Source organism: Lepisosteus platostomus, chromosome 26 (assembly GCF_059453375.1).
Source record: "Lepisosteus platostomus isolate fLepPlt1 chromosome 26, fLepPlt1.hap1, whole genome shotgun sequence".
Lineage (NCBI taxonomy): Eukaryota > Metazoa > Chordata > Actinopteri > Semionotiformes > Lepisosteidae > Lepisosteus > Lepisosteus platostomus.
Window position 1 is genome coordinate 15,668,517 of NC_142636.1, and position 25,282 is coordinate 15,693,798.

At 52.0% G+C, this 25,282-nt stretch overlaps 2 protein-coding genes across 4 annotated transcripts; one reads left to right on the forward strand and one right to left on the reverse strand.

The window, feature by feature from the left end:
• Nucleotides 1-213: 213 nt before the first annotated feature.
• LOC148640410 (serine/threonine-protein kinase pim-3-like) lies at nucleotides 214-13,558 on the forward strand. Of its 2 annotated transcripts, XR_015930607.1 has the most exons (14): nucleotides 216-364; nucleotides 1,467-1,811; nucleotides 2,529-2,623; nucleotides 2,774-2,824; nucleotides 3,140-3,518; nucleotides 4,443-4,619; nucleotides 10,184-10,294; nucleotides 10,523-10,553; nucleotides 11,313-11,739; nucleotides 11,819-11,987; nucleotides 12,176-12,361; nucleotides 12,541-12,730; nucleotides 13,103-13,252; nucleotides 13,336-13,558. XR_015930607.1 is itself a non-coding variant. In XM_088620869.1 (8 exons), exons 1-7 carry the CDS (start codon nucleotides 322-324, stop codon nucleotides 10,273-10,275), a joined length of 1,182 nt encoding a protein of 393 aa, XP_088476995.1. In that variant the 5' UTR covers nucleotides 214-321; the 3' UTR covers nucleotides 10,276-10,294; nucleotides 10,523-10,554. The 2 variants fall into 2 exon arrangements, 1 of the variants encoding a protein (XP_088476995.1); XM_088620869.1 differs by lacking the exons at nucleotides 11,313-11,739; nucleotides 11,819-11,987; nucleotides 12,176-12,361; ... (1 more) ...; nucleotides 13,103-13,252; nucleotides 13,336-13,558 and having other exon boundaries at nucleotides 214-364; nucleotides 10,523-10,554.
• Nucleotides 13,559-14,645: 1,087 nt separating this feature from the next.
• Nucleotides 14,646-24,735, reverse strand: haus5 (HAUS augmin-like complex, subunit 5). Of its 2 annotated transcripts, none has more exons than XM_088620841.1 (20): nucleotides 24,614-24,735; nucleotides 23,682-23,920; nucleotides 23,454-23,516; nucleotides 23,042-23,074; nucleotides 22,455-22,479; nucleotides 22,071-22,203; nucleotides 21,411-21,570; nucleotides 20,735-20,822; nucleotides 20,327-20,418; nucleotides 19,695-19,749; nucleotides 19,386-19,513; nucleotides 18,937-19,018; nucleotides 18,295-18,443; nucleotides 17,999-18,161; nucleotides 17,286-17,366; nucleotides 16,798-16,943; nucleotides 16,481-16,577; nucleotides 16,085-16,223; nucleotides 15,322-15,454; nucleotides 14,646-15,231 (listed from the first exon to the last, which is right to left on the reverse strand). In XM_088620841.1, exons 2-20 carry the CDS (start codon nucleotides 23,777-23,779, stop codon nucleotides 15,126-15,128), a joined length of 1,971 nt encoding a protein of 656 aa, XP_088476967.1. In that variant the 5' UTR covers nucleotides 23,780-23,920; nucleotides 24,614-24,735; the 3' UTR covers nucleotides 14,646-15,125. The 2 variants fall into 2 exon arrangements, with proteins under 2 accessions (XP_088476967.1, XP_088476968.1); XM_088620842.1 differs by lacking the exon at nucleotides 24,614-24,735 and adding an exon at nucleotides 24,217-24,597.
• Between the last annotated feature and the right edge of the window lie 547 nt (nucleotides 24,736-25,282).

Below are 25,282 nucleotides of genomic sequence, written 5' to 3' on the forward strand. Positions count from 1 at the left end.
AGAGCTGCGTATTCCTCAAGGGTCGGGGTACGAGGGACTTTGCAGGGGGCTCCGCCAGCTAGCGGTGAGAAACGGGCAAAGGGATTGATTGAATCCTGTTCATATTCATAACACGTTCAGGTGGGTACCTGCATATTCATAACGATCCAACTTCAAAGCACTCTTGCAAAATGGACATCACCTGCCAGCGTTTCCTGGGACCGTGGCAACCTGGCCAGCGATTGTGACGTGTCCGCCGACAGCGGCGTGAGCCCGCGGCCGCCAGTAGAAACGACACATTGTTCCTGGGCGACTGCGCGGCGGCGGGCGATCGCAGGACTCATGAACGAGCGCGAGAAGACAAGCCCCTCCTCTTCGTCTCCAGGTTAGAACCTCCTCCTCCTGTGACGTTGGTTCGACATCGGCCTATCGTCTGAGAGGGCCACGCCCACTTACTCGTCTAATTAAGCTCATTCGCAGGAATAACATCATTGAACATCGATATTGAACACTGTATAAATACACTACGGTTAATAACCGTATTCGTTAAACACATTGTATAAATATGTCCGCAGATATATTTGTGCCAGTTGATAAAACCTCCTCTCACTTCAGTAGGGAATTAGAATAGACATGGCAGGTACCTCTTTCTCAAGTGTATCTGCTGTAATTATCGCTAACGCGCCTGCACTGTACGGCACGCCAGTCCAACGCAGGCAAGCACAGGAGAACTACCTAGACTCCCCGGCACTAAAAAACCCACGAAATAGAGAAAAAAACATCCAGACGCCACACAGAAAGTTCCTGTGAACCCAGGAGCGTTGGGTAGCGCGTCTCTGTACCTAAGACGCCAAACTTAATGGGTCGTAAATAATTTATTTGTAATATTCTCTGCTACATATACTATCGATCATAAAACTACATGTTCTTTAAGATCCTTATTGCTAGTGAAACGCAATATAAATTCTTATAAACATATAACTAGTTTTTATTTATAAAGCGTCAGTCCAAACCCAGATTGGAAAATTAAAATCCTGTAACTCAATGCGTAGTTTAAAAACTCGCGAATATCACCTAAAAATGACCAGACTGAAATACAGTGAACCTACAATTGTAATTCCTCACTGTTGACTAAACAGGCCACGTGCTTGCACCCTCACCTGAAGAAAAGGGGAGGGGGGGCGCACTCGCTGGTTACCATGACAACGCAGATGCTGCGCTAGCATTGGGTCAGGGCGTGGGTGGGCGGGGCTAACCTGGTGCTTCCGTATTTGGGTCGTGATCCGGCAAGACGCCTGAGAATGACGTGTCCACAGCTGGAGACGCGTGTGACAGGCTGCCGGTATCGAGCTTCAGTGTTATATCCGAGGGGACATGGGGCATTCAGCATCCCCAGTACAGTGCATCCCAATACTCAAAAGGCGGGTTCCTAATAATTATAGATCATAATTTACCTTCCTGTGTCCCGTGTGTGTGTCTGGTGTCAGGGCCCCGGAGAGGAGGCAGGAGGAAGAGGAGGGCAGTCTCGGACTCCAGGGAGAGACCCAGGAAGCGAGCCCGTGTCCAGCCTGGACCGCAGAGGGAGAGGAGGAGGAGGAGAGAAGGATCCCCTGAGGAGAGAGAGAGGGAGCCCCCCTCCAGGAGGGGGCGGAAGAGGGCGGCTGTGGAGGAAGAGCAGCCCCTGAGGAAGAGGAGGAGGGAGGAGGGGCCGGCAGAGGTCACGCAGGCCGGAAGAGCGCTCTTCCCGAGGAGCCTCCCACAGGAACAGGGGGAGCCCAGTTCTGGCCCCTCTACTTCCACAGCCCCCCATGCCAAACGCCCATGTGGCAAAGGTCAGAGGTCAGGCCCGAGCTGCCACAGGGGGCAGGTGCCTGGTTACTGCCTCCACTGTGCCCCCTAGTGGTCAGCCAGGCCCGTAGCACTAGGTCACTGCTGAGGCCCCATTAGAGCAGGAGGGGTCTCCTGGGCTCTTCGAGTCCTGCAAGTCTTTACTCCAGCAAACCGCAGCTAAAATAATGACTTAACCCATGAAATGATTAATTAATCAAACATCTCAACTGGACAGAAGAGGGCTGGAGGACATTGTGTCCTCTCTCAGAGCTCCTGACCCAGCCTGTCAATGAAGCTGGGCTGATATTGAGCTCAGGGGTCAGTGTCCATCTGGTCTGGACATGCTGGGCAGCCAACAGGCTGAGGAATCCCACCCTGGGACACACTGAAACGGGACAGCCCTGTGGGGCTGCATGTGTCCTAAATAATTAATCTGGGTCCTATTTTATAGCGCACAGCTGATGGGAATTGCAGGTTTACTGCGCGGGGTGTTGAGCACCAGTTTCCATTCCAGTAAAGGTGTGGAGCTCAACTTGCTAGTTAACGCCTTTCAGTTTAAGGGCAGTTTTACCATCCTGGCGCATCTGAGAGTGTCTCAGAGTGTCCTGGGGAGTCAGAGTCTCGCCCTGGTGGCGGCAGGTGATTGAATGGAGAGGGCGGGGGCGGGTGTGTGTGTGTGTGTGTAGCGCTGTGGAGTCACTCCTGCCCTCTGTTGGCAGCCTGCCTCGAGAAGCAGTACAAGAAGGGAGCCTTGCTGGGCCAGGGCGGGTTCGGCTCGGTCTACGCCGGAGTCCGGAAGGCAGACGGGTTGCCGGTAAGCAGCTGTTCCCTCCTCTCCTCTCTGCGGTTTCCCTCTCCTGCCCTCCCTCCCGCCTTCTAGCGCCAGAAACGCTGTGAACCCGCCTCACCGCACTGAGCCCCCAGCCTGGGGACTGACACCCCTACTCTCCTCTCTCTCATCCAGGTGGCCATGAAGTACGTCCTGAAATCAAAGGTTGAAGAACATCTGGAAATTGTGAGTGACCTCTTGTTGTGAGGCAGCAGGGTGTGTGTAGAGAACAGTGTGTGTACAGGGCAGTGTGTGTACAGGTTCAGTGTGTGTGTACAGAGAGCTGTGTGTACAGGGCAGTGTGTGTGTGTGTGGCGAGCAGTGTGTGTACAGGTTCAGTGTGTGTGTGTACAGAGAGCTGTGTGTAGACAGCAGTGTGTGTACAGGAGTAGTGTGTTGTGTGTACAGGGCAGTCTGTGTGTAGCGAGCAGTGTGTGTGTACAGGAGCAGTGTGCACCAGCACTGCCCAGCAGACACACAGCCTGTCTCCCCCTCTCTCAGCCCGGGGAGCCCCAGCCGCTGCCCCTGGAAGTGGCACTGATGAAGCTGGTGGGCGTGGCGCCCCGCTGCCCCCACATCCTGCAGCTGCTGGCCTGGTTCGATCTGCGCCACCACTACGTCCTGGTCCTGGAGCGGCCCCAGCCCTGCCTGGACCTGTACGAGTTCAGCCTGGAGCAGGGCGGCCAGCTGGACGAGCCGCTGGCGCGCGGTGTCCTGCGCCAGCTGCTGCAGGCCCTGCAGCACTGCCAGGCCCGCGGCGTGCTGCACCGCGACATCAAGCCCGAGAACATCCTGGTGCAGACGGACAGCCAGCAGGTCAAGCTCATCGACTTCGGCTGCGGCGACCTGCTGCAGGACTGTAGCTACAAGGAGTTCGCAGGTCAGCCTGGGGCTCAGGGGCTCCCCTGTGGTAGCTCCCCGAAATACACTGAAGTTTGCGTCACCTGTTTCCTGGAGCGTGACTCTTCCTATCTGCACTGACAGGCTGCTGCTCCAGCATGTTTTGCAGAATCAAACCTGATTCGATTGGCCGGGCTGTCAGCGGCCACATGTCTCGACAGCGGTGGGATTTCTGCTGAGCTAATCTTCTCACTCTCCTGCTGATCAGTCAGGAATCACTCCCAGCTCACTCTCTCACTCTCCTGCTGATCAGTCAGGAATCACTCCCAGCTCACTGGCTCACTCTCCTGCTGATCAGTCAGGAATCACTCCCAGCTCACTCTCTCACTCTCCTGCTGATCAGTCAGGAATCACTCCCAGCTCACTGGCTCACTCTCCTGCTGATCAGTCAGGAATCACTCCCAGCTCACTCTCTCACTCTCCTGCTGATCAGTCAGGAATCACTCCCAGCTCACTGGCTCACTCTCCTGCTGATCAGTCAGGAATCACTCTCAGCTCACTCTGTCTCTGAACAGTTAGGCTACAAAGAGTTTGTAGATAAATTTGCTGTTTTTGTTTCCTTCTGAAAGTCCTCAGTGAAACGATTGCATGGCACTACAGACCCACAGCACTTAGTGACGGATTTCTTTCTCAATCCACTCACCTACAAATCTCTGCCCTTCACCCTCTCCCTGTGAACTGTGGCCCCCAGGGCTCAATCTGTTCAGCCCCATTCTCATCATCTTCCTCCCACTGCCACTGTCTCTCATATTCCTCCTCTCCCCGTCGTTCTAAAGACGAACTGGAGGGTTTTTCCTGTTAATTCTTCGTACAGTATGAAATCATCCCCACGTGTTCATGATCAGCTACACTGAGCTCGACGAATGCTTTATGTGTCTGAGGCTGTGACCCCCTCTCTCTGCAGGGACAGAGGAATATGCCCCCCCAGAGTGGGTGCTGGAGGGGCAGTACCAGGCAGCGCCCCTGACGGTCTGGTCTCTGGGGGTGCTGCTATTCAACATGGTCTGTGGGCACGACCCCTTCAAAAACGAATTAAAAATCTTGGAGGGGCGTCTGCGCTTTAGAAGAGGCATTTCTGTAGGTGAGAGAAGCAAAAAAAGAGAGAGAGGTTAATACAGACACACTGACTGGACACTCCAGTACATTAATACTGCACAGAGAGAGACATTGGACTGAGACGGTGTGTGATAGGATTCCTCCTTTCATCCTGTCAGTCTGCCCATCCCCCCGTAGTCAAAATAGGTGCCCTCCGGCACTACCTCCTGACCAATCAGGTCTCTCTGTCTCTTCTTCTGGGCAGGCTGCCGCAACCTGATTCGCTGGTGCCTGAGTGTGGACCCTGAGAAACGGCCAACCCTGGAGCAGATCCTGCTCCACCCCTGGATGGAGTAGGGGGTGTGGCTCGGCCCAGGTGTGCGCGTGTGTGTCTCCACCATGTCTATAAACCAAATGCAAAATTTTAAAAACGCCAGTAGATATTCATCTTGAGACAGTGGTTGAGCCACTATCTGTACTGTGCTGGTTGAAGCTGGGAATGATCAAGACTCAGTTTGGAATGATCAAGAAATTCTCGAACACCTGTACACACCTCTAATAATTGTTATTATTTCTCCCCTTTCCTGTGCCTCTCTCTCTTCCAGACTGGATGAAGTGCTGAACAGGGGCCCAGAAGTGAGTAGCACTCAATGTGCATGCTGGGATTGCAGTCCTGTACCAACACTGCTGTGTTGAGACTCACGGACTGGTTCAGATTCCAGTCTCACTGTCGGGCTGCCCACTCTGTGCTGCTCCAGCAGATGGTGCCAGATCCAGCTTTCGATACCTTCGTCCCCTGTAGTACTGATCTGTGAGATCTGTTTGAGCTGGTTGAGAATGTCCATCATTGCATTAAGACTTGACATTTAAATGAACGGTATGATTGATGGGCAGCACAGTAGTACAGCGGTTAGTATTTCTGCCTCGCAGTGCTGGAGCCCGGCCTGGGGTGGTATCTGTGTGGAGTTTGAATGTCCCCCCTCGTTTGCATTAGTTTCCTTCCATAGTACAAAGAAATTCTGGTTAATTGGCTTCTGGTAAAACTGGCCCTGGTGTGTCTGTGTCTGTGCGTGTCCTGTGATGGACTGGCATCCTGTCCAGGGTGCATCCTGCCTTGCTCACATAGCTCCTGGGTTAGGCTCCGACTCCACACCGACCCTGAATTGCAAGAAGCAGTTGGAAAATGGAAGGAGATATGATCTATGTTCTGTACTTCAAAGGTGCAGCAAGTCACCAAAAGAGCCCAGGCAGCTCAGTGTAGTTTAACTCAGTGAATTTAGCCACAGTCCATCACCTTGCATTCTGAAACGGTTGTTCTGTTCATAAGCCCTGAATCAACGGAGTGACCGTCTGTCGTCTCCAATAAACCCCCTTTTCTCTCTCTCCCTGTTCCAGGAACATCAATCTGGTCTGGGCCAAATTTTCCTGGGCGGCCCCTGGGGGAGGGGGATGGGAGTAGGCTGTCAGGAAGGCCGAGGGATCTGAGCAGAGGTCCCTTGCTTCCTGTGTGTCCTCCCTCGCGTCCCTGACAACCACATCACCCTTCCCTGGCAACCGCCTCACCTCTCTGGCAACCAGCTTTACTGCCACTGGCAACTGGTACTCTCCTCCCTAAGCCTACCCTCCACGCCATGCTACCTCAACGAAGCCACACCCCTCTACCCCAGCTGCTCCCAGCGCCCCCTTGTGGTCACAAGGAACATTCCAACACCGGGACTCAGAGGGGTCTGTAAGCATCGTGATACCTGTTAGTGCCATGACAACTGTCCTGGAATGGCCTCTGCGCGACCGGTGTACATCGCACTGATCATCAGATACTCAGGTATTAATTCATACGCTCTAGTTTTCAGGATTGGCTCTGTAATCAGTTGTGTACTGACCCTGCTTTCTCTCTGTTGTAGCCCCTGCAGTGTGCTGCGTTGGGGGAAAGAGGTGCAGACCCCCCAGATACTCTGGGATTTCTCACAGAAACAGCTGGACACCCCTGTGTGGCGTCCACACGTCCTGTCTACACACCACACTGTCTGCACCCTGGTCCAAATAGTGGGCATGATCACCTTTTCAGTAAAGGTAATTTTGCTTTAAACAGGAAGGGCACGTTAGTTAGTTGCACCCTGTTTCCCTGAGATCACCACAATTCTTGTCTTTGTATATTTAATGAATGTGTTTAATATTTAATGCAATATGTAATGTGAATAAGGATAGAGCTATGAGGTTTTAGCTTCTAATATTCAGTCATTTTCTTTTCCCTGTTGCCTAAAAGCACAAATAACTGGCCTCCTTCAACAAAACAAGTAGTGGGAGAGAATTGTGACCAGACGGAGTCTGAGACAGAACTAAGACTCAACAGAGGGTTGGGTCGGAGGAGGGCCCTTCTGCAGAATATGCCCCGCCCCCTCCCTGACAGCCAAACAGCTCTCCCATGAGGCCACACTCTTCATGGCAACAGGTAAGCACATGTGATCTCCTCTGGCTCCACCCCTTGGTATGTCCAATGATTGCTGTGTGCATACTCACTCTCACATGCAACTGGGGCCATTAAGCCTGGCTGCTTTGCTGTTCCCAGTGTGCTCAGAGCACCCCTCACAGAGTTCCTAGTGAAATATCAGCGTCTTGTGTTCAATGCAGAGTGATCCTAGCCTCCTTGACACAGTACTGGAGGTCCAAGCTGAAACGAGTAGTGGGACACAGCTGTGAGTGGACAGATGCTCAGAGAGGACACACAACCGGCGCTCTGAGTCTCTGACAGGATGGACCATGTCTAGCCAGGATGAATCCATCTAGCTTTCCCATGAGGCCACACTCTCCATAGCAACAGGTAAGCGCTCATCGTTACAACCACCCCTGCAGGCTCTGCTACATGCAAATGTATCTAATTATCACAAATAAATTGGAATTACTTAATTTTAAGTGACAAGATGTCACTTCTTCTGGGCAGGCTGCCGCAACCTGATTCGCTGGTGCCTGAGTGTGAAACCTGAGAAACGGTCAACCCTGGAGCAGATCCTGCTCCACCCCTGGATGGAGTAGGGGGTGTGGCTCGGCCCAGGTGTGCGCGTGTTTGTCTCCACCATGTCTATAAACCAAATGCAAAATTTTAAAAACGCCAGTAGATATTCATCTTGAGACAGTGGTTGAGCCACTATCTGTACTGTGCTGGTTGAAGCTGGGAATAATCAAGACTCAGTTGGAATGATCAAGAAATTCTCGAACACCTGTACACACCTCTAATAATTGTTATTATTTCTCCCCTTTCCTGTGCCTCTCTCTCTTCCAGACTGGATGAAGTGCTGGACAGGGGCCCAGAAGTGAGTAGCACTCAATGTGCATGCTGGGATTGCTGTCCTGTACCAACACTGCTGTGTTGAGACTCTCGGACTGGTTCAGATTCCAGTCTCACTGTCGGGCTGCCCACTCTGTGCTGCTCCAGCAGATGGCGCCAGATCCAGCTTTCGATACCTTCGTCCCCTGTAGTACTGATCTGTGAGATCTGTTTGAGCTGGTTGAGAATGTCCATCATTGCATTAAGACTTGACATTTAAATGAACGGTATGATTGATGGGCAGCACAGTAGTACAGCGGTTAGTATTTCTGCCTCGCAGTGCTGGAGCCCGGCCTGGGGTGGTATCTGTGTGGAGTTTGAATGTCCCCCCTCGTTTGCATTAGTTTCCTTCCATAGTACAAAGAAATTCTGGTTAATTGGCTTCTGGTAAAACTGGCCCTGGTGTGTCTGTGTCTGTGCGTGTCCTGTGATGGACTGGCATCCTGTCCAGGGTGCATCCTGCCTTGCTCACATAGCTCCTGGGTTAGGCTCCGACTCCACACCGACCCTGAATTGCAAGAAGCAGTTGGAAAATGGAAGGAGATATGATCTATGTTCTGTACTTCAAAGGTGCAGCAAGTCACCAAAAGAGCCCAGGCAGCTCAGTGTAGTTTAACTCAGTGAATTTAGCCACAGTCCATCACCTTGCATTCTGAAACGGTTGTTCTGTTCATAAGCCCTGAATCAACGGAGTGACCGTCTGTCGTCTCCAATAAACCCCCTTTTCTCTCTCTCCCTGTTCCAGGAACATCAATCTGGTCTGGGCCAAATTTTCCTGGGCGGCCCCTGGGGGAGGGGGATGGGAGTAGGCTGTCAGGAAGGCCGAGGGATCTGAGCAGAGGTCCCTTGCTTCCTGTGTGTCCTCCCTCGCCTCCCTGACAACCACATCACCCTTCCCTGGCAACCGCCTCACCTCTCTGGCAACCAGCTTTACTGCCACTGGCAACTGGTGCTCTCCTCCCTAAGCCTACCCTCCACGCCATGCTACCTCAACGAAGCCACACCCCTCTACCCCAGCTGCTCCCAGCGCCCCCTTGTGGTCACAAGGAACATTCCAACACCAGGACTCAGAGGAGTCTGTAAGCATCGTGATACCTGTTAGTGCCATGACAACTGTCCTGGAATGGCCTCTGCGCGACCGGTGTACATCGCACTGATCATCAGATACTCAGGTATTAATTCATACGCTCTAGTTTTCAGGATTTGCTCTGTAATCAGTTGTGTACTGACCCTGCTTTCTCTCTGTTGTAGCCCCTGCAGTGTGCTGCGTTGGGGGAAAGAGGTGCAGACCCCCCAGATACTCTGGGATTTCTCACAGAAACAGCTGGACACCCCTGTGTGGCGTCCACACGCCCTGTCTACACACCACACTGTCTGCACCCTGGTCCAAATAGTGGGCATGATCACCTTTTCAGTAAAGGTAATTTTGCTTTAAACAGGAAGGGCACGTTAGTTAGTTGCACCCTGCTTCCCTGAGATCACCACAATTCTTGTCTTTGTATATTTAATGAATGTGTTTAATATTTAATGCAATATGTAATGTGAATAAGGATAGAGCTATGAGGTTTTAGCTTCTAATATTCAGTCATTTTCTTTTCCCTGTTGCCTAAAAGCACAAATAACTGGCCTCCTTCAACAAAACAAGTAGTGGGAGAGAATTGTGACCAGACGGAGTCTGAGACAGAACTAAGACTCAACAGAGGGTTGGGTCGGAGGAGGGCCCTTCTGCAGAATATGCCCCGCCCCCTCCCTGACAGCCAAACAGCTCTCCCATGAGGCCACACTCTTCATGGAAACAGGTAAGCACATGTGATCTCCTCTGGCTCCACCCCTTGGTATGTCCAATGATTGCTGTGTGCATACTCACTCTCACATGCAACTGGGGCCATTAAGCCTGGCTGCTCTGCTGTTCCCAGTGTGCTCAGAGCACCCCTCACAGAGTTCCTAGTGAAATATCAGCGTGTTGTGTTCAATGCAGAGTGATCCTAGCCTCCTTGACACAGTACTGGAGGTCCAAGCTGAAACGAGTAGTGGGACACAGCTGTGAGTGGACAGATGCTCAGAGAGGACACACAACCGGCGCTCTGAGTCTCTGACAGGATGGACCATGTCTAGCCAGGATGAATCCATCTAGCTTTCCCATGAGGCCACACTCTCCATAGCAACAGGTAAGCGCTCATCGTTACAACCACCCCTGCAGGCTCTGCTACATGCAAATGTATCTAATTATCACAAATAAATTGGAATTACTTAATTTTAAGTGACAAGATGTCACTTCTTCTGGGCAGGCTGCCGCAACCTGATTCGCTGGTGCCTGAGTGTGAAACCTGAGAAACGGCCAACCCTGGAGCAGATCCTGCTCCACCCCTGGATGGAGTAGGGGGTGTGGCTCGGCCCAGGTGTGCGCGTGTTTGTCTCCACCATGTCTATAAACCAAATGCAAAATTTTAAAAACGCCAGTAGATATTCATCTTGAGACAGTGGTTGAGCCACTATCTGTACTGTGCTGGTTGAAGCTGGGAATAATCAAGACTCAGTTGGAATGATCAAGAAATTCTCAAACACCTTTACACACCTCTAATAATTGTTATTATTTCTCCCCTTTCCTGTGCCTCTCTCTCTTCCAGACTGGATGAAGTGCTGGACAGGGGCCCAGAAGTGAGTAGCACTCAATGTGCATGCTGGGATTGCTGTCCTGTACCAACACTGCTGTGTTGAGACTCACGGACTGGTTCAGATTCCAGTCTCACTGTCGGGCTGCCCACTCTGTGCTGCTCCAGCAGATGGTGCCAGATCCAGCTTTCGATACCTTCGTCCCCTGTAGTACTGATCTGTGAGATCTGTTTGAGCTGGTTGAGAATGTCCATCATTGCATTAAGACTTGACATTTAAATGAACGGTATGATTGATGGGCAGCACAGTAGTACAGCGGTTAGTATTTCTGCCTCGCAGTGCTGGAGCCCGGCCTGGGGTGGTATCTGTGTGGAGTTTGAATGTCCCCCCTCGTTTGCATTAGTTTCCTTCCATAGTACAAAGAAATTCTGGTTAATTGGCTTCTGGTAAAACTGGCCCTGGTGTGTCTGTGTCTGTGCGTGTCCTGTGATGGACTGGCATCCTGTCCAGGGTGCATCCTGCCTTGCTCACATAGCTCCTGGGTTAGGCTCCGACTCCACACCGACCCTGAATTGCAAGAAGCAGTTGGAAAATGGAAGGAGATATGATCTATGTTCTGTACTTCAAAGGTGCAGCAAGTCACCAAAAGAGCCCAGGCAGCTCAGTGTAGTTTAACTCAGTGAATTTAGCCACAGTCCATCACCTTGCATTCTGAAACGGTTGTTCTGTTCATAAGCCCTGAATCAACGGAGTGACCGTCTGTCGTCTCCAATAAACCCCCTTTTCTCTCTCTCCCTGTTCCAGGAACATCAATCTGGTCTGGGCCAAATTTTCCTGGGCAGCCCCTGGGGGAGGGGGATGGGAGTAGGCTGTCAGGAAGGCCGAGGGATCTGAGCAGAGGTCCCTTGCTTCCTGTGTGTCCTCCCTCGCCTCCCTGACAACCACATCACCCTTCCCTGGCAACCGCCTCACCTCTCTGGCAACCAGCTTTACTGCCACTGGCAACTGGTGCTCTCCTCCCTAAGCCTACCCTCCACGCCATGCTACCTCAACGAAGCCACACCCCTCTACCCCAGCTGCTCCCAGCACCCCCTTGTGGTCACAAGGAACATTCCAACACCAGGACTCAGAGGAGTCTGTAAGCATCGTGATACCTGTTAGTGCCATGACAACTGTCCTGGAATGGCCTCTGCGCGACCGGTGTACATCGCACTGATCATCAGATACTCAGGTATTAATTCATACGCTCTAGTTTTCAGGATTTGCTCTGTAATCAGTTGTGTACTGACCCTGCTTTCTCTCTGTTGTAGCCCCTGCAGTGTGCTGCGTTGGGGGAAAGAGGTGCAGACCCCCCAGATACTCTGGGATTTCTCACAGAAACAGCTGGACACCCCTGTGTGGCGTCCACACGCCCCGTCTACACACCACACTGTCTGCACCCTGGTCCAAATAGTGGGCATGACACCCTTTTCAGTAAAGGTAACTCTGCTTTAAACAGGAAGGGCACGTTAGTTAGTTGCACCCTGCTTCCCTGAGATCACCACAATTCTTGTCTTTGTATATTTAATGAATGTGTTTAATATTTAATGCAATACGTAATGTGAATAAGAGCTATGAGGTTTTAGCTTCTAATATTCAGTCATTTTCTTTTCCCTGTTGCCTAAAAGCACAAATAACTGGCCTCCTTCAACAAAACAAGTAGTGGGAGAGAATTGTGACCAGATGGAGTCTGAGACAGAACTAAGACCCAACAGAGGGTTGGGTCAGAGGAGGGCCCTTCTGCAGAATATGCCCAGCCCCCTCCCTGACAGCCAAACAGCTCTCCCATGAGGCCACACTCTTCATGGCAACAGGTAAGCACATGTGATCTCCTCTGGCTCCACCCCTTGGTATGTCCAATGATTGCTGTGTGCATACTCACTCTCACATGCAACTGGGGCCATTAAGCCTGGCTGCTCTGCTGTTCCCAGTGTGCTCAGAGCACCCCTCACAGAGTTCCTAGTGAAATATCAGCGTCTTGTGTTCAATGCAGAGTGATCCTAGCCTCCTTGACACAGTACTGGAGGTCCAAGCTGAAACGAGTAGTGGGACACAGCTGTGAGTGGACAGACGCTCAGAGAGGACACACAACCGGCGCTCTGAGTCTCTGACAGGATGGACCATGTCTAGCCAGGATGAATCCATCTAGCTTTCCCATGAGGCCACACTCTCCATAGCAACAGGTAAGCGTTCATCGTTACAACCACCCCTGCAGGCTCCGCTACATGCAAATGTATCTAATTTTCACAAATAAATTGGAATTACTTAATTTTAAGTGACAAGATGTCCCAATAAGATTGTGCTTATAATTAGGGACCAATTCCTCTTTCCCGGCCAACCAGGAAGTCAATTGTCTCTATTTCCAAGGAAAGTTTAAACAAAATGTCTTACATAGCATGTTTGCTGTCTACACATCCTTCAGTATGGTCACAGCTAGAAATTGCACCCTGCTGCCATAAGCTTAGCGTTTTCCTCGTCTTGGTTTAGTATCTTCTGGAAAAAGTGCAACGTGACTGAGAAAGCGGGTGAAGAGTGTGTGTAACGTCCTCCTGTAGCCCTGCACCGAGACTAGTAGTGGGACACAGCCAAGACCGGACACTGGTTCCGTGACAGAACCACACACTTGGACCCCGAGGGGCTTTCAGCAGACTCAACCCTGACAACCAACCAGCTCTCCCATGAGGCCCCATTCTCCATGGGAGCTGGTAAACATCGTCTTGACAACTTCCCTTAATGCCCCACCTCTTCCGATGACCATTGTGTATAAATCTGCCGATTTATCTCCCAGGTCTGCCCCAGTGCAGTCGGAGTGTCTGACTGTGCACTTCATGGAAAGAGGGGACCCTCACCAGGCACAGTATCTGCTGCTGGGCTTTTACGCACACCGAGGTCAACAAACCCTTCCTCACACAGGAGAGAGGAGAGCCGGATGTTTTTTTTTACAAGATTATGATAATTAAGCCTAATACTATGAATTATTATTCATCAAATAAAAGCCTATGATCAAAGCATTGTGAATGTGGTTGACCTTGAATTTCCTCTAGCCATGTCCCTAGGGTGTCAGAATCAGACCCCTGGGGGGTCAGAGGGAGCCTCTGTCTCTCTTTCCCGCTCGGGCTGCGTCAGAGGAAGTCAAACTGCTGGCACTGGCCTGACCCTGACCACTACAGTGGGCCTGGACACTGCAGAAATCACAAATCACAGACACAGAGGGCAGAGTCAGTCACTTAGGAACACAAGAACAGGCACACAGGAGATGAGCCCTTCACCCTGCTGCTTGCTGAGCCTGCCAGAGGGGAACGCTGGACAGCCAGCCTCTCCTGCAAGGCCCCCACCTCACCCCAGTCCAGCCCACTGCAATTACCGACAGCAGCCTCAGTGGAGCTTACACTTCACTAAACTGGAATATATATGTTTTACTTCTCGAATGTTTTGGATTTCATTGTGCTTAATGAAGTAGAAGTGAAAAGACAAACCTCCACCATGTTCAAGATCTGAAAACACAACCTATGTACAGAATGTAAAAATCTCAACGAGGCGTACTCAGAGTAGTTACTCTGGCACAGTATTGTGTTGTAGTTTTTGCTCACTTGCCTTTTTCAGATTTGATATTTGATAAAACTTGGAAAAAAACCCAACATTATCCAGTCTCTCAAAGCAGACGGACACTTCAGAGAGTTCCCCCGAGAGAGATTCGAACTGCCCCATTCCCAATGAAAGCCAGCTCGGAAAGCTTCAGAGCCCCTAGGAAGCATTTTGGATTTCACAAACCAATGACAGAGCACACACACAGGGCCGGGAGGGGAGTCTCTCCGCCCTGTCTCTACAGCTACAGCTCAGACTCTCCCGCAGGACTCTGGGCTGCTGTGCTGCCTAGTTCCGATGACATGGTGGAGTGTCAGGATACTGTCCTGGTCTGTGATCATGGTTCAGCTTAACAAAAAACCTACTCCACTCTAATGCATGCTTTCCAAAGCCCAACTTTTCAGCATTCAATTATTTACACTACTGTGTGCTGTAGCTCTTGCTCAGCCCCCAAGAGAATGGGTTTTTCCTTCTTAAGAGGACAGTTGTAGACAAGGGGACAGAAAGGCAAGAGACAATTACAAACTACTTTATTTTAGGGAAAAATACCACAGGCTTTGATTCAGATGGGCTGTGGGATTTATTACAAAACCGAGGATAACAGGAAATATCCTTCAGGACCTTCCTGGGCTCTGAAGTAGTGGGACCAGGAGGTCGGGCCTTGGGTTTCACACAGCCCAGTGCCACCAGGCCTGTTCACACAGCTGGGTACAGCAAGTGCTGCAGCAGCAGGCAGATCTCATGCAAACTCACACCCACCCACGCACACACAAGAAGAAAAACCTGAAGAGACAAATTGGTCAGCATGACCAACCTGCTGACAAGTACACCAGTCAGCCATCACAGACTCACAGGCCTCTCCGGCCAGCAGTGCCCATGGCTGCAGTCTGTGTGGGGGCAGGTCTCGGGACTCCACACTGCCAGGGGCAGCTGTGTGAACAGGCCAATCGCCTGCGTGTCTGCTCAGCTCCTCAGCTCAGTGCCGGCGGCTCCTCACTGTAGCCCCTTGGCTGCCAGCCTCCACCTCTCCAGCCACTGCTGCAGGGTCAGCCCACCTCTGCGCTGGTCAGGCAGGACAAACTGGCCAGGCTGCTCCCACCTGCACAGAGGGAGAGGGGTCGGTACAATAACACTGCCCTGAAAGAGAGGGGTCAGTACAGACACTGTGATAATGGTGGCGGTGCCTCACCAGTGTGAGATGGCCCTCTTGACCTCTGCCCCGTACCCCAGACACTGCGCACTGCGCTGGGACAGCAGACACACCCGGGGCAGGAGGTCCCGCACGCGCGCCTGGTCCTCCGTCCGCACGTGCTGCAGCATGGCTGGGGAGACAGGAGTGCAGCACAGGTCCAGAGCAGGTCGCACTTTACACAAAGAGCTGCTAGAGTAGGGAACGACCAGCCCAGCTGCATGGCTGCAGCCGATAGTTCATTCAGGGGCCAGCTGGACGAGCTCCGCTAATGAATTGGCTCCAATTAATCTAATTGATAAATTAGCTACTAACTGCCCAATGGGCTGGAAGGGCTCCTCTCATTTGTAACTGTTCTCATGTTCTTAAGTGCCTCAGTCTGCCCTCTGTGAGACAGGAGCAGCTCTAATAAGAATTGTCCTCCTACACTTGCAAGCTTCACTAAAACCTTTTGGAGCTTCCAATTCACAAACCGGACACAGGCAGATAGGCCATGGTCCTATTTCAGCCACCATCACAGAAAAACCTGCACACTAAAGCTTGGCTTTCGGCAGATTTTAAACAAAGCTCCGCTCCAGCTGTGGAAAAAGCCAAACGTGTGTTTATCTACAATCAAGCTGCAGTGCAGACGTCTCAAGGAACGTAACAAAGCTGCAGTACTGTTGCTGTGTGGGGTTTCCAACTAAGCTCCCATAGAGCACATACCTGGATCGCAGGGATCCCTCCACCCTGGGCAACCCCCCCCACACCCAGTCTGTCTTACCTTCCATGTCCTGGGCTGGCAGCAGCGCCACCTGCTGATCCCGGTGCTGCATGCAGGTGGTGTGCAGCTGCAGCAGCCTGCGCAGGAAACGCAGCTCCAGCTGCATGGAGACTGCCAGGGGCATCAGCTGCTCTGGGGCCTGAGGGAGGGGAGGCAGCAGTCAGCCTATTCCACTGGCAAGAACTGCTGCATGAGGGGAATACAAACCTGAGGACACCGGTATGTAAACAGAGAACACCCCCCTTACACAAAGGGTGGTGGGAGCGTGGAACAAGACAGCCAGCCAGGATCCTGGGAACGATTACCTGCTAACGGGCCACACGCCAATGGCCCCCTCTTGTTACGATGTGAATAACAGAACTCTAGAGAAAACGACACGCAGACCTACAGACTGACCTTGTACAGCGCGAAGCCCAGGCCGTCGGTCACGCGGCGCAGGGCAGGGCAGTCCAGGCGGTGGACGGACAGCTTGCGAGCAGGAACTCTCTGCACACTGCGAGGAGAAACACACGCATCTTCAACAGCGGACCGGGCCCGCTTCTCCCAAAACAAGGCTCACGTACCGCTCACTAGCACAAGCCCACGAAGATACAAAACCCACGAACCCGGGCAGATTATAACGCGTTTAAAGGACAGTTCCTGTCCTCGGGGGCCTCCCCCCGAGCGCACGCGTCTGAAATGGGGTTCAGGACGCGCCGCCGAGCCCCACTCACCCGTCCAGCAGCCGGCGGTCCAGCTCGTCCAGGGAGACTAAGGCCGCCTGCCGCACCTCCTGGGACACGGCGCTGTGCAGAGCCCCTGCCTCCCGCTCCACGGCCCCCTGGTGGCGCTGCAGCTTCTCCTGCACGAACCGGCGGACCTGGAGGGTGGGGGGGACCAAGACCCGCGTCACGAGCCGAGGGCGGAGACGGCAACGTCAAGGCCCGCCGCAGAGGACACTGGGAGGGCGACGCAAGGAGACGCCAGACTCTCTGCCCGATGGGCAGGACACTCGCTGCACCAAATTAACATCAGCCTGGCCAGAGCAGTACGGAGACTGCCCGCTGTGTAGGGTGCTGCACTCGACTACAATTAACCACACTGCAGCGGCCGAGCGAGGGTACGGGCAACAGGGCAGTCTGGGGTCACAGCTCGGCTGTAAGGAGACTTCTGGGGTGCAACACAGGCCAACTGGCACAAGAGGAGGCTGGCAAAGGGGTACCTCGGCGTGGACCCTGGAGAGCTCAGACTTGGCTGTGGAATTTCCCTTGATGAGACTGCGGATCTGTTCCTGCTTCCTGTCCTGTGAGAACGGAAAGGGGGAACACTACTGAGCACAGAGCCTGCGTCCGAGAGATCTCACGCACCGGAGCTTCTACACTGCTGTACCAGCACACTGCACAGGGCAGCCATTCATACCCCTCATCTCTCAACAAAGAATGACGACATTTATAAAACAGAAAAGGGAATTACAATGGATGCACAAAAATGGGAGATCTCAAGAGAAAACAAAAAACAAATTCCAGAAATGACAAAACATTTCAACACCTCGTCACTGTTTCAGCACCAGCAAAATGCTATTCAGCAGTACTTCCTTCCAAAAGGAGGAAGTCCGCTACAAATATAACCAAGTGAAATTTAAGGGTTTCTCAGCCTCCACCCAACCTCACTAACAGATTTTCTTGGCTACAAGAGACATCATGCCTCGAAGATTGATGGCAATGTGGGAAAAATGGAGTAAGAGCAGTCAAGAGCTCTCACTGACAGCACTGCAGGACCACAGCAGAGTCTCCATCCCCTGGAGGAGAGACGCAACTTGCATGTGCTTCATGTGTGGTAAATTGTGAGTCCGCACTTAGTAGAATCTGAATCGCTGTCAGTTTGGAATGGCGACTTCTGCCCTCAACTATCCTTTCCAGGTCGAGCCGCACTCACCACCAGCTGCCGGAAGTCCATGATGTTCTGCCGCTTGGCCTGGAGGGCGAGGAGGGCCTCCTTGCGGCTGCGGGCGCCCTGCTCCAGCGCCTCGCCCTGGCGCTGCAGGGAGTCCCGGAGCGCCGTCTCCATGGCCAGCTGCAGCTCCAGCTCCAGCGCCGCCCTGCGCAGCCGGTTCGGCAGAAGACAACGTTGCAAAAACCCACACAGGAGAATCACCAGAGACCCAGCTGCCTCCCCACAACAGCAAACCCAGCCAGCAACCAGCGCATCACGGGGGCCGAGCGGGACGTTACCTGAGCAGGGGCTCGACCTGGGCGTCGCCGGCGCACGCGGCCTGGAAAGCCTCGCTCTTCCTGGCCTGCAGCAGGGCGCTCTGCTGCCGGTCCTGCGCCCGCATCGCCGCCAGCTGGACCTGGCACCTCTCCACCGTCTCCCAGGCCTCCTGCAAAGGGCAGCAGGTGTAAAGGTCACCAGAGAAGATCCAGCACCACCCCCTCCCACAATGCCCTTCTGCTCGGACTTCCTGTTTTACTGCAGTTTCCAACGAATATCAAGGGGGGAGTCCTTCCAGGCCTCAGACATTGATGGCTGGTCAAGGTTACAAAGCATCATACGAAACATGATTCAAAACATTCAGGGAGTTAACAAATAAGAGGAGACACGTTTACATAAGAGCTATGAGCTGGTGCATCACGGCTGGCTGGGCCACTTCATTGTGCTGTTGAGATGCAGCTGAATGCTCTGGGGTAGTAAGGTAGGGTACATCATTTCCAGCCCATAAGGTCTGCCAACAGGGGACCGTGCACCAACAAGGCCCTGGGGTCCAGAAGCATGATATTCCTTGAATAGTGAGCGTCTCTCCGCGGCCGAGGGAACCCTGTGTCTCGTGTGCGTGTGTAGTGTCTCGTTCCCAGAATACCCCGGGCCGCAGGCACCTGCAGGAGCAGCCTGACCGAAGGCAGCGGCGCCGCCGTCTCCTTGGAGAGGTCCAGCAGGTGGTCACTCTCGTAGCGGAACCTGAGGCGGGACAGGGACACAGCACTGATGCATTGTGGGAAAGGAAACGGTCCAGCTCCAGCGCCATGGGCTGTATGAACACCGTTCTGCCCTACTGCAGAAGAGACAGGAGCTGGACATCCATGCGATCCATCCGTTACTACCTACTTTATACAGCACAATAAAAAGGTTGTTAATCTTTGCTAATTTGACACTGAAGTTCTAGGTCCACTGACACTCCACAGACTTTCACAGAGCTGCAGGAGAGAACTTGCACCCCCCTGAAGAAAGTATGAACCCTCTAAAAAACTGAATTATCTACCCAAGAACCTTAGAGGTGCACACAGATGGGCCCTCTGGTCCAGACAGTCAGCAGAGCGCTGCTCACCCGAGAGCCGCCACGTCCCGCGACAGGTCGAGCTGCTCCAGCTTCTCCTGCAGCGCCCCCTGCTGCCGGGAGGCCAGGTGCTGCAGGGCGGCGAGCAGGTGGCTGGGAGGGTGGGTGCGCATCAGGTCCTGCCCGGGATAGAGGCAGAAAGCAGGAGACAAAGATCCATAAAAAGCAGAATAAAAAAAATGGAAAGCGTGATAGAATACCTGTGCAAGCACTTCTAGTGATCGAAAGACGCCCTCCTACCACTGACATTCTCATTATAAACACCCTGCAAAACCTCAGACAAGAGGAACAGGCTCCTACCTCCACTGAGCTGAGCCAACGCTGAAACACAGCACTGCGCTCCTCCTGAGACAGACTGGAGAGAGAGAGAGGGGTTAATACAGACACACTGACTGGACACTCCAGTACATTAACTACAATTTACTACACCACTGACATATAAAAGGCATCTTAAAACTGAGACCATTTGCACTTTAGAAAAACAAAATTCCCAAAGAATGAGTCAGGACTCCCTTCTGTCCACATGAACGCCAGACAGGCTTTGTAAACTGGATGATTTTCATGTACAAAAAGGAGTTAAACGGCAGCCAGTGGCACAGGGGTCGGCACCGCTGCCCCACAGCACTGGGGCCCTGGGTTCAATTCCTGGGGTGCCATCTGTGTGGAGTTTGTGTGTTCATGTACTGTAGGTTTCCTCCAGGTGCTCCAGTTTCCTCCCACAGTCCAGAGACATGCTGGTGGGAAAACTGGTGTGAGTGTGTCTGTGTCTGCGTGTGGCCTAGCTGGATTGGACTCTTGTCCAAGGTGTGCCCTGCCTTGGGCCTGCTGCATTAGCCTCCAGCTTCCCTGAATTGGGAGAAGCAGTTTGAAAACGGGTGGAAAGAAAAGAAGTTATCTGCTCCTAAATAAGACCGTTCCTGAACATGACTTACTGTACGCCACTCAAGGGGGCAGCCTTCAGCTCGCTCTCCAGCAGGGTCCAGAAGAACTGCAGCCTGTCCTCACACAGCTCTCTCACCTCACGCTGAGACACACCAAGGAACACACACCGTCACAACCGGAGCTGTGCTATCACAATCCACCCTGCACAGTCACAGGTTAGGAACCTGGACTGTTGTAGACTATCGCAATAGAACACATATGGTCATAATAGAAACCATCTTCATGATATCCAAAGATGAAGAACACTGTCATGACAAAACACCAACATCTTGAAACTAAATGCTTTAACTCTCCCCAGAACATTGACGATTAACATCAATCTAAGACAACAAATCTGGAGAAAGTAAGAGCTGTCTGCCAGAATTAGGCATGCCTTGTCTGGGGGGGGTCAAACTCACTAGAGCTTGGGGCTCAGGGCCTGTGGACCCCAGAGAATCTGTGCTGCTGTCAGAGGGATCCCCAAAAACCAGCTCCACTTCTGCTTTCCTGAAAGACAAGAAAAGGGTTCTCATGTATTTGACCTACAATAAAATCCCATCCTGTTACAAGACCTCATATCCATAACATAATACCAGGTGGAGATCAGTCTGCAATGGTGAGCAATTAAAATGTAGTTTCTAGAACACACACATCTGTTTTAGATGAGTCAGGGTTCACTACATTTGTGAAATGACCATTATTTATACTATATACCCAGCGAGTTTGGGAATCATACAGAAGAATGTAAGACAATGACTCCTAATTGCACCTGAAGACAATCAGCAAGCTCAGGAAAGGAGAATTTGTGCTGAATGCAGTTTCTCCCTGTAGGCATCAGCGTTTTGTGTGTGCCTAGTCTTGGGGAAAACCACCTGCATGACCCAGGGCAGCCAGCGATGTGACCCCGAGCTTGAACCTCTGACCCCGAAGGTCTGATCCTGCTCCAGAGGAATCACGTCAGCAGGGGTGATCAGTGACCCCTGATCCACAGACGGGTGAGGAGTCTCATTTCACATTCAGAGCACCCTGTCTGCTGCTGTGCCACAAGGACAGACAAGGCGACAGCCCGCGCAGCACCCTGCTGGGGAACCCTACCTGGCCAGCTCCGCCAGGGCCTGGCAGTGCCCACTGATCCGCCGGCGATCCTGCCACAGAGAGTGGCGCTCCTGGGCACAGCGCACTCCCATTGCCTGGAGCAGGACCCTCCTGCGCCTGGCCTCCGAGCAGTGGTCCCAGCACTGACCCACAGCCCTGTCTGAGGACAGCAGGGAGAGCAAGGAACTGGAGACGAATTTCCACAAGATGCCCAAAGTTGGGGTCTCAACCACCAGGCGAGGAATATATGACCAGACCCCTCCCAAACACCACGAAACATTTTTGTCGCTCTTCTCCGACATCTTGCTAAAGCTGGAGAGTCTTACTGTGACCAGCCCTCACAATATTCATTAAAATTAACCAAACAGCTGATAACATTCATTCATTCATTCTCATGTTCTTAATAGTAAATTGGAAAAATATTTGCCTAGAAACATCTTCACTAATTACTGCAACAATCGAAAATAACTATTATAAGATCATCCATAAGGAAATTAAATCGCACATTTCTCCCACGAATTTTGGGACTCAGAAGTCTTTGCTTTTGAAGTTTGATTGTTCGTTTTTTAGCTTCTTGAGATTTAAACTGCACACACGGTCGACACACGGCTGATTCTCTGGAGTGATATCAACCCCCCCTGCTGTGCCTGCAGGCCTCACCGTCACTGCCCAGCTCCGCCTGCGACTGCTCGATCTGGGCGTCCAGCTCCACCAGCTCTGCCCGCAGCTCCTCGATCTCCCGGGTCAGCGCCCGGCGCCGCGCCGCCTCACTCTGGCCCTCGCCGCGCCGCACCTGCCAACCCGCGGGAGTGAGAATCTACAGCCCCACACGCCTCCCCCGCCACTGAGCACAGGGAGAAGGGTGAGGGTCAAAGGTCAAAGACAGAAGGGTGCCCTTGCCGCGACCATCACTGCTCACACATGGCTTTGAGAGAGCAACTTTACACTGGGTTTCTTTTAAAAAAAAAAAAAAGAACTTGCATCAAGCCGTTCAGCCCAACTCTTAAGATCTGAGTCTATAACAATCAAAAAGTTCCAATTTACCTCCGAATCCTGCATGACTTTGTAGCTGAAAGTGCTCCGTCAAGGAATCTGACATCTCCCGTTCAAACACAAGACAACAGCAAAGCCTTTCTCAGCACAGCCCGAACCCTAAACCCTGATGAACACGATGGGGCCTCCCCAGTCGAGGCAGCTGTCTGGAAAGACTGACCCAGCCTAAGCCCTCCTCTCTCAACAAGACTTGTGACCACAGCAGCACGGACCTGTCTGAGCAGAGTGGAAGCAACACAGATCTCATGAAACCAGCACAGGCCCAGGAGGCAGACTGTCTCACGGCTGAACTGGGTTAGAAGGCAAGGCGACATGTGGCTTATCTTCTGCCTGGGTGAGGGGTCACATTTCAGATGAGACTTTAAAACTAGATCCCCCCTTCTTACAATCAATCTTTACCAACACCACAATGACTGTGACAGAAATGCTCAGGGTGCTGAGCCTGTAAATTCCTACTCACTCTTCCTCAGGCTGTTCTGCTTTACTCTAGTTTAAACAGCTTTACAGAATTCCAAATGAGCGAGAGCTTGAGGTCAGTCACTACAGATTATGGCACCAGGAGGTTTAATAAAGGATACCACTGCAGGTTTCCTCGCATGATTCTCACATTCCTGCAAACAAAAACAGAAATCCTGTTAGCTGGACTACAGCGGGCCATGATCACAGCAGAGTCTCCTTCCACTGGAGGAGAGACACAGCTCTCACTGACAGCACTGCAGGACCGCAGCAGAGTCTCCATCCACTGGAGGAGAGACACAGCTCTCACTGACAGCACTGCAGGACCACAGCAGAGTCTCCATCCACTGGAGGAGAGACACAGCTCTCACTGACAGCACTGCAGGACCACAGCAGAGTCTCCATCCACTGGAGGAGAGACACAGCTCTCACTGACAGCACTGCAGGACCACAGCAGAGTCTCCGTCCACTGGAGGAGAGATGTAGCTCCAACAGGCAGGCAGGTTGCAAAAGCGTGTCAGTGAGCCCACTCACCCCTCATTGTAAACGTGCCGAGTGATGTATTTCCAGATGTCAGCACCCTGACCCAGACACAACCTGAAACAGAGAAATAAAAATAAGCAAAAAACAAAACATAAAAAATAAGTGCAGCGTGTGTGGTGTCAGGAAGACATCACTCTTATTCTACAATCTTGCGTATACTGCACTGTAAAACCCGGAGCGAATCACAGAGCCACTGCACTGGGCAGGAGCCTCACTCACGTCCTGAAGTAGCTGTCCGGAGGCAGGTCACGGGCCGGCAGCTCCAGCTCCTCCACAATCCAGCGCTTCAGCACCTGTGGCAGATCCTTGTCTCCCATCCTGTCAAATCCAGGCGTGAACTGGGTCCACTCCAGTTTCCCAGCCTCAGGTGAGAAGGGCTGGCTGTCAGCCAGCAGCACAAACACAGGGATTCACTCCTGATCCTGGATGGGCTGCAATCCACCAGGTTTTATAGGCAACTGCGGGACAAGGAGTGAATATTAGTCCATGACTGCCCACTAATTAATGACTGCCTACAGCGTGGATAAGATGGTTTCTGCAGGATCTCCAGTCAGACACCCCACACAGCAGCCTGTCCCCAGCTGTGCGATGAAAGTGTGGCCACAATGCAAAACCCGGAGTGGACCAGACTGCTGTGCACCGGGAGTCCGACTGACCCCAGCGGGTCAGACTGCAGTGCACATAAACAGACCAACACCGGCACCACTGCCGCGCAATGCGAGTCTGACGGTGTTAGGCGTTGCAGGAGTTTCACCGTTTAAATGCGCGTCTTCCCCTGCGGCTGTGAATTCACGACACGGCCAGTCAGGCTCGGCTCTCGGTGAGCGATGGGAAACGAGCTCAGGGGCCTCTGACCTCCGCGCAGTCAGACACGACACTCAGCTACTAACTTCACCTTCCGCTCGTCTCCGTGAGCCGAGAGACACAGCGTGAAGCCCCTTTTACTGATATGCAGGAAAGACATAGTGTCGAAATATCACTGCTGCCCATTCTGTCTGCTGTCTACCGCTAACTGAGGAGACACGGGTGAAACGTATTTGTAAAAACTTGACAAATGCAAGCAATAGTTTTTATTACAGTTATAGTTTTCATTATAATAGTCACTCAGAAACGGTTTTACAACACGATTAAATAAATAAACCGCCTGATACCTTTTTTTATCCTAGTTTCGCTCAACCCGGTCAAACAAACGGCAGCATCTTATTTTGAACCTCGGAAACATTTCCTACTTCCCGCCGCCACCGCGTCTATTTATCAGAGGCTTTTCCGTTGACGTCACGCATGCAGGGCGTCTTGGGAACTGTAGTTTTCTTTGATATATACTTTATTGATCCCGTGAGGGAAATTGCAGTGCAACAGCAGCTTAACACAGACAACACAGGCACAGTGGAACGAATGATACAATAATAATAATAGTACAATACATACAATACAATCAGTACAGTGAGGGTGCACTAAAAGAGTTATTCACAGTCTGGACACACAAAGAACAAACTAGAACAGAACAGTACACAGAAAAATTGTATCACACATATGAATATAAATATAGATGTAAATATAGATATAGATATAAATATAAATATAAATGTATTGCACAGGTCCCTGGCATATATTGCACAAAAAACGGTTGTAAATTGGAAAAGAAAAGAAAGAGAACAGATGTAGCAGTAGATGTTTGGATGCGTTCAGTCCAGAAACAGGTCACTGTCGATGTTGCCTCTGCCCAGACGCAAGGTGGATGCGTTGTACAGTCTTATGGCAGGAGGCAAGAATGACCTTCTGTAGCGCTCCCTGTCGCACCGTGGATGAATCAGTCTATT